The sequence below is a fragment of the Vidua macroura genome, chromosome 25, assembly GCF_024509145.1.
Source record: "Vidua macroura isolate BioBank_ID:100142 chromosome 25, ASM2450914v1, whole genome shotgun sequence".
Lineage (NCBI taxonomy): Eukaryota > Metazoa > Chordata > Aves > Passeriformes > Viduidae > Vidua > Vidua macroura.
The window spans coordinates 1,999,363-2,009,607 of NC_071595.1; the positions used below are offsets into that span (position 1 = coordinate 1,999,363).

Sequence of the window (10,245 nt, forward strand, 5' to 3'; positions counted from 1 at the left end):
CCAGGGCCGGGACCCTCAGGGCTGGTGGCTGCAGCATCCCGGGGAGGGAGAGGCCAGGTCACGCTGGGGACCCCCCAGTGTCCCCCCCGAGCAGGGACATCCCATCTCCACTGCAGCAAAACGTCCCCCCCAGCCTCCCCAAGCTCCTGGGAAGGAGGAGCAGAGCTCAGGTGAGTTTGTGGTGGTTGGGAGTGGGGCTGCTCCCCGCGGGCACAGCTGTGAAGGGCAGGTGAGCAGCACTGACAGCAGTGAGCCATGGAGTGCCAGGTGTGCTGAGAGCCACCAAAGGGAACCGAGGGCACACGGGGCACTGTGTGAGCATGAGGGGGTGAAAGGTTGGGTAAAGAACAACAAGGGCAGCTGCTTGCAGCCTTCTGAAGTGACTCTGTATGGGTTGAAGCTTTCTGAAATTGCATGGTGACACTGCAGATGATGTGACTCCGTCTGCAGGCAGCAGGAGCTGGGATGGGTTTGCTTCTGAATCACAGAGAAGGCTTGGAGATGAGGAGTATTAGCACACCTGGGCAAAATCTCACCTCCAGTCCTCACCAACCGTGCAGGAAATCCCAGAAACTTTCCTGGGCAAGTTTGGGGTGGTTGGGAGTGGGGCTGCTCCCCGCGGGCACAGCTGTGAAGGGCAGGTGAGCAGCACTGACAGCAGTGAGCCATGGAGTGCCAGGTGTGCTGAGAGCCACCAAAGGGAACCGAGGGCACACGGGGCACTGTGTGAGCATGAGGGGGTGAAAAGTTGGGTAAAGAACAACAAGGGCAGCTGCTTGCAGCCTTCTGAAGTGACTCTGTAAGGGTTGAAGCTTTCTGAAATTGCGTGGTGACACTCTGGGTATCGTGGCCGTCTCACCTGTGACATCTGCTGTGACGGGACACAGGGAAGTTGTGTCCCACAGACACCCCACAGCCCAAAATCTTCACTTTACCCCCCCACGTGGTAAAGAAGAGACACACCAGAGGCAGCAGCGGGGTTGGGAGTGTTTCTATTGGATACAGGATACACACGAGGAGGTTTCTGTACCTTAACAGGGAAAAGACAGAAAAAAACGGGGTTTGGTCAATTTCTAAGGGGTTTTGCTTTTACTGAAGTCCAGATCTCGGCAGCAGCCCTCGCTCAGCCCGGCCGGGTTACATTCATGGATCACCCCAGAGGAACCATGCTGGGGCTGGGGGACAAAGCCACCACAGCTCCAGGGACTGTCCCAGTGGGTGTCCAGCCACGGCTCTGTGGAGCCTCAGAGCCTGTCCATGCTGCCCTCCTCAGTATTCCCTGGAACCCCCTGCAGGAGAAGGGGACACGGAGGCAGGTCCTTCGTGGAGGGAAGATGTGAGAGCAGCTGTGGTGCCAGAAGAGAATCCCAAAGGGATCCACTGGGTACGTCCACGGTGGGGATCAGCTTCCAGCACAAGGAAGGCAATGCTGGGAATAAAGTCTGTCACAAAGAGAAGCTGCGGCGAGCTTTGAAGCGAGTCGAGTCTTCCAAAAGAACAGCAAAAAGACAAAGTCTTGACAAACCAAGGAAAATCCCAAAACCTGGTGCCAGCAGGTCCCATGTCTGTCCCTAAACTCCCTCCCAGCACATCCAGGCCCCGCGGGGTGAGGCAGCACTGGGGAGATGCTCTTCCAAGCAGAGAGGGAAAGGAAAAGTGGGGCTGGGACAGCACAGGCACCCCCAGGCCGGGGGGGTGGAAGGAGCAGCCCCAGGAGCTGATCCTGGCTGGAGCAGCAGCTCGAGGAGCACACACAGCTCTGAGCTTTGATCCTCCTGGAGTCCCAGCTCCGTGGATGCCTCCAGGGCTGGGGCAGAGGGGCTCGGGGGCACCTCCCCAGTCCCTGTGCACAACGATGCAAAACACTTGGGAATTAGACCTTTGGGTTAACTGTTTAATACACTTTGTGCACGTGTGCGTTCAGCAAAGAGGCAACTGTGAATTGTAAGGCGGTTTTGAGATTGGCAGGGCCTGGGAAGAGCAAAAATTCCCGAGGGTGGGACCAGGCACCCCCTTTCCTGCTTCTCCTCGTCCCCGTTGCAGACACAGAACCCACAGAGAGCGGGGGAACGGCCTCTTGCGCCCTCAGCTCGCACACGAGCTGCCAGCAAGAGCCAGTCTGGGAGCTCCCTCCTGCCTGGCAGAGGGAAGAGGGAGAATCCAGCACTGGGAATGCTCTGGAATTCTCCCAGCTCTGCTGTCACTCCAGGGTGGAGTCCTTGTGATGATGGAGGTGTCCCTTGTAGCTGTGCAGGGGCACAGATCCCTGGCTCTGCTCTCCTGAGCCTGCCAGCGACAAGGTCCTTCAGCGAGAGGGACGATCAGTGGAGGCTCCATATTTTCAATATTCACACAGGCAGGGAGCTGGGCCCTTCTTATGGATATCCATAAAGTGTTGCCCTGCACATTTTTTATATCTTATATATATATATATATATATATGTATATATATATATATATATATATGTATAAAATCTTAAAAAAACCTACACTAGGAAATCTCACATCCCCAGGAGGGCCGTGCCCTGTCCTTTCCCACCAGGACAAGGAGAGTGGAATCTAAAGCAGCTCCCAGGTCACCCTCCCTCACCCCACCTGTGTGTGCTGCCCGGGGCTCAGTCAGTGCCCCGAGTGCCCTCCTCGGTCCCGCTCTGCCCCGCGCCTCCCGCGCTCAGTTCTGCCGGGATTGCCGGGATTGCCGCGGGATCCGGGCTGGGCGTGGCCTTCCCCGAGCTCAGGGAATCCGGAGCTGCCTCGGAGCTGTCCCGGGGTGGCTCCTTCAGAGGCTCCAGCAGGTCCGTGTGGGCACACAGGTCCTGCACCTTCTTGTTGAGGTCGTTGCGCTCCGTCTGCAGCGCCCGGCACAGCTTCTCCAGGCGCTGGATCTTCACCTGCAGCCCCTCCAGCTCCTTGTCCCGCAGCGTTTTCTGCAGGGAGAGGTGAAACCCCACAGGGATATCAGGGACAGCAGCATGGTTTGACACGGAGGGAGGACAGGGTTAGGTGGGATATTGGGATGAAGTTCTTCCCTGTGAGGGTGGGCAGGCCCTGGCACAGGGTGCCCAGAGAAGCTGTGACTGCCCCTGGAGCCCTGGGAATGTCCAAGGCCAGGCTTGGAGAAACCTGGGATAGTGGAAGGTGTCCCTGCCCACGGCAGGGGGTGGAATGGGATGAACTTTAAGGTCCCTTCCAGCCCAAACCATTCCTTGACTGATTCCAGTGAAGCCCGAGGGGAAACCAAGCAAACCTTCAGCACCCAAAGCACTGAGGAGCTTCTTCCTCCCTTTGCCCTCACAGAGCACCGAGGCAGGAGCTGTCCTGTCCCCACCCCACCCTCCCCAGCTGCTCCAGAGCCTCCCCTCACCTCTTCTGCCATCTCCAGGAGGGCTTTGTTGCTGCTCTCCCAGCGGGAGCGGTACATGGTGGTCTCCTTCTCCAGCTTCTTGATTTTCTTGGTCATCTACAGAATCACAGAAAGGGCACAAATCGAGTCACAAAATGTTCTGAGCTGGAAGGGACCCACAGGGATCAAAATAAATTAACCCCCAGGGAGAGCAGTGCAGTGACATCCCACAGGTCCTCACCCCAAATTTTGGGTGTAGACCCAAAATTAATTGAAATTACAGAGCTGGGGCTCTCCCAGCTCCCAGCAGCATCGAGGAAAAAGCACCACCCACCTTCTCCATCTCCTGTTTGAACGTTGTGAACACTTCACTGCTTTTGGAAAGGGTGTTCTGGAACTCCTCAAACTTCTCTGTGTACAGAGCCAGCTGTGGAGAGAGACAGGGAGCTCATGGCACCCATGCCTGGAGAGGGGAGAGGCCAGCCAAGGGCTGAGCTGCTGCCCTGGGACATGGACAAACAGCAGGAGCTGCTCTGCCAAAGGCAAATTCTGTCCTAGGGAAACATCCTCAGAGCAGAGTGTTCTACAAACTCCTCCTGGCTGTGGCAGGCTGATCCCATGACTGCTCCCAGCACTGGGAAACAATCCCTGAACAAAGTCTCAGCTCATAAAACCAAACCCAGCAGGGATCCTCTGCCCCTCTGTTTGCCAGATTAAGGAACTTTGGGTTGTTCAGGGACGGAGGGAAATCCCCAAACAAAACAGGCTGAGCAGGGAACTCACCTGCTGCTTGAGGTGGGTCTCCTGCTGCTTCATCAGCTCACACATCCTCTGTGATTCCACAGCTTCCTTCAGCAGCTGGGGAAGAGCAAAGCAGTTATCTGGGAGCGCTCTTGGCACAGCCCTGCACGGGAGAGGCACAAGGAGCACAGCAGGGCTCCAGCCTGGCTCCTGGACATGCCAAGATCGGGGACAACACCCTGGGATCCACACTAACAACCAAAAAGTGCCCCGAGCAACTGCTCCAACACTTACAAAATCCTTCTCCCGCTGGTGCCTCTCCTCTGCCTCCTTCAGCATCTCCTGGGCCTGCTGCAGTTTGGCATCCACCAGCTGCTGCTGCAGCTCCTTGTGCTTGAACACCTTGTCAATGTGCTGCCGGGGGAACACCACAGCTCAGGGGACACGCAGAGCTTCCTCCTCCCCTCTGGCAGCTCCCTGTGCCTGACCCACCTCCTCCCGCAGCTCGTACTGCTCGATGAGCTTCTTGAGCCTCTCTGCCAGCTCCATGTTCTCCTGGCGCAGCTTGGAATTGCGCTCGTTGTGCTGCTCCATCTGCAGCTGGATGTCGTTCAGCGTCACCTGGAAGTGTGAGGTCACCTCCTTCCTCTTCTCCTCCTCCTCCCTGGCACGCTGCACGCCCTCCTCCTGCGTCAGGGAAGGGAGAAACTTCCCAAAATGATGTTCCCGACCCACCCGGCCTCCCATGATTCCTTATATCCATCAGGGAAACTTCCCAAAATGATGTCCTTATATGCATCAAATAAACTTCCCAAAATGATGTCCTTATATCCATCAGGAGAACTTCCCAAAATGATGCTCCCAACCCATTCAGCCTCCCATTATTCCTTATTTCCATCCCAAAATGATGTTCTTATTTCCATCAGAAAAACTTCCCAAAATGATGTCCTTAAATCCATCAGAAGAACTTCCCAAAATGATGTTCCCAACCCACCCAGCCTCCTGTTATTCCTTATATCCATCAGGGAAACTTCCCAAAATGATGTCCTTAAATCCATCAAAAAAACTTCCCAAAATGATGCTCCCAACCCATTCAGCCTCCCATTATTCCTTATTTCCATGAAAAAAACTTCCCAAAATGATGTCCTTATATCCATCAGGAAAACTTCCCAAAATGATGTCTTTAAATCCATCAGGAAAACTTCCCAAAATGATGCTCCCAACCCACCTGGCCTCCCATGATTCCTTATATACATCAGGGAAACTTCCTAAAATGATGTCCTTAAATCCATCAAAAAAACTTCCCAAAATGACCCAGCCTCCCATTATGCCTTATTTCCATCAAAAAAACTTCCCAAAATGTTGTCCTTAAATCCATCAGGAGAACTTCCCAAAATGATGTTCCCAACCCACCCAGCCTCCTGTTATTCCTTATATCCACCAGGAAAGGACTCTGGGCCTTCCCCCTTCCCTCCCTTCTGCACAAACCCTGAAATAACAACTCGGATGCTGCAGGCGACGACGGCTCAACACCAAAATCCAAGCAGTGCCCTGATGGCAGAGTGGGGGCAACCACTGGGAAAGCTGAGGTTGCCCAAATGGCTCCTGGAGAGGGATCCAGGAGCTCGGGAAGGAGCAGGGCGTGCGGGAAGTCACCTTGAGGGTGCGGTTGTGCCTCTGCAGCTCCCGGCACAGGCTCTCCAGCTTGCTGCGGGCCAGGATGGCCTTGCTGTGCTCGCTCTGCAGGTGATCCTTCTCCTGCACCAGCTGGCTCTGCTTCTTCTGCAGGATCTTCATCTGCTTCTGCGAGTTGCGGTGCTCCTCCAGCTGCCAGAGGGGAGCAGAGGGTGTGGGGGGCAGCAGGGCAGGGCTGTGCCCCAAGGACGGCAGCTTTGCGACACCTCTGGGCAGAGCAGGAGTGACACAGAGCCCAAGTGCCTTTCTCCTTCCTCAATTCCCATCCTGCTGGAATTGGAAGGAGTCCCACGTTCCCCCAGCACAGGGAAAAGCCACCCACGGACACTCTGGACACGCACAGGCAGCCCCAAACCTCCTCCAGTTCCAGATCCCTGCTTGCAACTCCACCTTGGCTCTGGTTAAACGTGGCATCAGCCTTTGTGTGGGTGAAAACAGACCTGAGCTCCTCTTGCGCCCAGATCTGCCAAAATTCCTCCTGTCCACGCTTCACAAACACCACCAGGGCTGCACCCAGCAACACCCACCCTCTCCCAGGCAGAGATCCAGCACTGCAGGGATCCCAGCACACCACAAAGCTCCAGTGTGTCCCTGGAATGTCCCTCTCAAGCTGCCACAGCCTCCCCCAGCCCCAGGACTCACCAGCTCAGCGTATTTCTTGCAGAGAGCTGCCAGCTTCTCCTCTGACGTGCTCAGGGTGTTCAGGGTCTGCATCAGCAAAGTGATTTCCTTGCCTGGAAGGAGGTGTGGAATGGGAATAATGCAATAAACGGGATAAAAGTGGCTTTACACAGAGTCCTGGCTTGGAAAAGGCGAGGAAAGGAGGGGCTGAGCAGGTTCCCAGTGTACTCGAGGATTTCCCCATGGTGGGAGAACTGGAGCAGCTGAATTTTGGAAGGGAAAACCAACCCTGGGCTGGCTGGAGCCAGCTGTGCCCAGCAGAAGAGAAACCTATAGAATTCAGAGGCGGCACTGGGTGCATTCCTCACCCCCACAGTACAGGAGGCTGTTCCCAAAGGCTCTGACTTCCCCCAGGATGATAAAAGTGGGATAAAATCAATTTATCCATGCAATGATATCCTTGGGCACAGCTGGAGCAGGGAATCCATCCCCATAACCCTTGGGGAGCTGGGAGTCCTTTACCTAAACCCTTGGGGAGCTGGGAATCCTTTACTTAAATCCCTGGGGAGCTGGGAATCCTTCCCCATAACCCTTGGGGAGCTGAGAATCCTTCCCCATAACACTTGGGGAGCTGGGAATCTTTTACCTAAACCCGTGGGGAGCTGGGAATCCTTCCCTAAAACCCTTGGGGAGCTGGGAATCCTTTACGTAAACCCTTGGGGAGCTGGGAATCTTTTACCTAAACCCGTGGGGAGCTGGGAATCCTTTACCTAAAACCATGGGGAGCTGGGAATCCTTTACCTAAACCCTTGGGGAGCTGGGAATCCTTTACCTAAACCCTTGGGGAGCTGGGAATTCTTTACTTAAATCCCTGGGGTGCTGAGAATCCTTTACCTAAACCCTTGGGCAGCTGGGAGTCCTTTACCTAAACCCCTGCGGAGCTGGGAATCCTTTACTTAAATCCCTGGGGAGCTGGGAATCCTTCCCCATAACCCTTGGGGAGCTGGGAATCCTTCCCCATAACACTTGGGGAGCTGGGAATCTTTTACCTAAACCCCTGGGGAGCTGGGAATCCTTCCCCATAACCCTTGGGGAGCTGGGAATCCTTTACCTAAATCCCTGGGGAGCTGGGAATCCTTTACCTAAAACCAGGGGGAGCTGGGAATCTTTTACCTAAACCCCTGGGGAGCTGGGAATCCTTTACATAAACCCTTGGGGAGCTGGGAATCCTTTACCTAAACCCTTGGGGAGCTGGGAATTCTTTACTTAAATCCCTGGGGAAGCTGGGAATCCTTTACCTAAACCCTTGGGGAGCTGGGAATCCTTTACCTAAACCCTTGGGGAGCTGGGAATCCTTCCCCATAACCCCTGGGGAGCTGGGAATCCCTCACCTAAGCCCTCAGGGATCAGGGAATCCCTCACCTAAACCCTTGGCTTTCTTCTTCTCCTGAGCTTTCTTCTGATCCCTGTCTCCAGCCTCCTCTCCGGGCCGGAATTCCTCGCTTCCCTTGGAGTTCTCCTTCTCCCCGTTCAGCTCGGGGCCGCCTGGCTCCTGCTCCCCGTTCCTGGGGGATTCACTGCGGCCCTTCTCGGGCTCCTCGGGCTCGGGGGCATCCCCCTGCCCCCCGTCCTCGCCCGGGTTCTCCTGGCTGGCATCCACACAGTAGGTGTTCAGGATATCCTCCAGCTGCCGGCTCAGCTCCTCGGAGACGTCGCGGGAGGATTTGGGATCCTCCTGAGTCAGGGGAGCTTGGAAAGGAGGGAAAAAAAAAAAAAAAAAAAAGAATTGAGGCTCCCATTCCCTGCTCTCACCCTGCTGGAAGCACGCAGGGAATGGGAGGTTTTTCCTGGCTGGACTTGCAGCAGGATAAGCTGCTCTGTTCCATTGTCAGGGCATTCCCAACAGCCTCTCCGATCTGCAGAGCATGACCAAGCCCTTGACATCTGTCAAGAGGGAGAATTTCCCCCTCTCCCCTCTTTTTTTTTAAGGAAAGCAGGTCATGCGTGAGCTTTTTCCTCTCAGAGGAACTGGCAGCTCCAGGACTGGGCTTTTTAGCATGACAATGGATTTTAAACCTGGGTGTGAGCAGCTGGGATCAAACAGGGATGGAGAAGGCAGAACATCCTGGCAGCAGGCTGGAGAGGGGAACTCCTCCAGGACTGCACACACACAGAAATAGGGGGAAAAACCAGGATTTTCTGCCCTGGAAAACCACAGTTTTCTGCCCTGGAAAATCACATTTTCCTGCCCCTACAAAGAGCTGGAAAAAAAGCAGCTCCCTGGCTCATCCCAGACTCAAAGCTGCCCTCACACATCCCAGGGAATGCCAGCACTGCCCCCAGCCGTGGGCAGGGACAGAACCCCCCAGTCCCCGGGGATCCCCCACCTTCTGGGGGAGCTGCAGCCTCTGGTGAGTCTCCCTCTTCCAGCCCCATCCCGCTGCTCGTTCTGGAAGGACGTGGAGCTGCTTTGGTCTCCACTCCCTGGTTCTTCATCACAGCCTTTGCACCCTCTCAGGCCCTGCAGGAACAGGAGGGGAGAGGCTTTGAGGACATCTGCAGGATTTTAGGAGTCATCAGCTCTGGCTGGCAAGGAAGGAGCCTGTTCTCAGCAGAAGCTGTCTGCTGAGGAAAGCATCTCTTGATTCCCAGTTTGTGTCAGGATAATTCCTGTTGGAATCCCCTTCTGGAGCAACCAGCAGAGAACAGAATTTTCCCACTGGGCACAACCCCCAGCCCTTTCTGCCCTTCCCAACTCTTGGATTTTTCACACCTGGCCCAGAAATCAGAGCCTGCACAGCACAGAGGTCAATTCCTACTGAATCCCCTGGCTAAGGAGAGCCTGAAACCCCAGCTCCTCATCCTCATCCTCACCCCTCTACCCCGGAGGGGTCTGGATGTTCTCAGTCTTCCCATTATCACCCTAATTAGGAGCTGGGGGTGCTGCCGCTGCTGGTCCGGAGGGAAAGAAGGGGCCGTTCCCCGGTCACACCGGGACCGGCCCTGCCGGGGCTCCTGGAAGGAAAACCCGAGGGCAAAGCGGCGGCAGAGCCGGGCCCGCGTCACCGCCCACGTGCGGGGTGTCCGGGGCAGCGCCCTTCACCGGCACCTGCCCCGCGCCGCGGGCGCTCCTTTCCCGCTGCTGCTGCTGCACCCGCGCAGCTCCGGGCCGAGAACCGGGGCACGGCAGCGAGAACCGGGGCACGGCGGCGAGAACCGGGGCTCGGCGGCGAACCGGCCCCGCAGCACCCCGGCCCACGGCGGCTCCCTGGGCAGCGGCAGCCCCGGCCCGCCCAGCCCCGCCGCCCCGGCCCGAGCCGCCCGTGGTGCCCCCGTTACACCGGGACCCCCCCCCAGCCCCGTTAGGGCCCCGGGGCGCGGCCCAGCCCCCGGTGCAGCCTCCGCCTTCACCCCATGGAGACCCCCCCTCCCCCGTTAAAGCCGCCCCGCGCTGCCCCCTCCCCGCACCGCGGTGACGTCACGCGCGCACCCCGTGACGTCAGCGCCGGCGGTCTGACGCAGGTGTCGCCTCGCTCCTCAGCCAGCGGGCGCGCAGGGCTCGGCGGGGGCCCGGCGCATCGGCGGGGCGCTGGGTGCCGGTGCCCGCCCGGTGCCGGTGTGGCGGCGGTTGCGGCGGTACCGGCGCTGAGGGAGCGGCTCGGCCCGGGGCCTCCAACGGCCGCGCGTGCGCCCGCCCGCGCCGCCGCCCAATCAGCGCCCGCCGCGCGGGGGCTGCCGGGAAGCACCGGGGAGACGCGGCAAGCGCGGCGGGAGGCGCTGAGGGGACTACAGCTCCCGGCATGCCCCGCGAGAGAGCAGCCACAGAAACTACACCTCCCGACGTG

The 10,245-nt window shown here is 57.4% G+C and overlaps 1 protein-coding gene across 2 annotated transcripts; it reads right to left on the bottom strand.

Moving 5' to 3' along the window:
* Positions 1-976: 976 nt before the first annotated feature.
* On the bottom strand, positions 977-10,015 carry TXLNA (taxilin alpha). Of its 2 annotated transcripts, none has more exons than XM_053999058.1 (11): positions 9,869-10,015; positions 8,788-8,921; positions 7,823-8,149; positions 6,422-6,513; positions 5,741-5,911; positions 4,577-4,771; positions 4,379-4,498; positions 4,127-4,201; positions 3,678-3,770; positions 3,365-3,460; positions 977-2,927 (listed from the first exon to the last, which is right to left on the bottom strand). In XM_053999058.1, the coding sequence occupies exons 2-11, from the start codon at positions 8,894-8,896 to the stop codon at positions 2,616-2,618; spliced, it is 1,590 nt and encodes a 529-aa protein (XP_053855033.1). In that variant the 5' UTR covers positions 8,897-8,921; positions 9,869-10,015; the 3' UTR covers positions 977-2,615. The 2 variants fall into 2 exon arrangements, with proteins under 2 accessions (XP_053855033.1, XP_053855032.1); XM_053999057.1 differs by having other exon boundaries at positions 9,891-9,977.
* Positions 10,016-10,245: the final 230 nt, after the last annotated feature.

Coding starts and splice junctions, on each gene's coding strand:
- TXLNA (XM_053999058.1), bottom strand. CDS start 8,896: ATGAAGAACCAGGGAGTGGAGACCAAAGCAGCTCCACGTCCTTCCAGA. Junction 5,912..6,421: donor GCAAGAAATACGCTGAGCTG/GTGAGTCCTGGG, acceptor CCCCTCTGGCAG/CTGGAGGAGCACCGCAACTC. Junction 4,772..5,740: donor GGCACAACCGCACCCTCAAG/GTGACTTCCCGC, acceptor TCCCTGACGCAG/GAGGAGGGCGTGCAGCGTGC.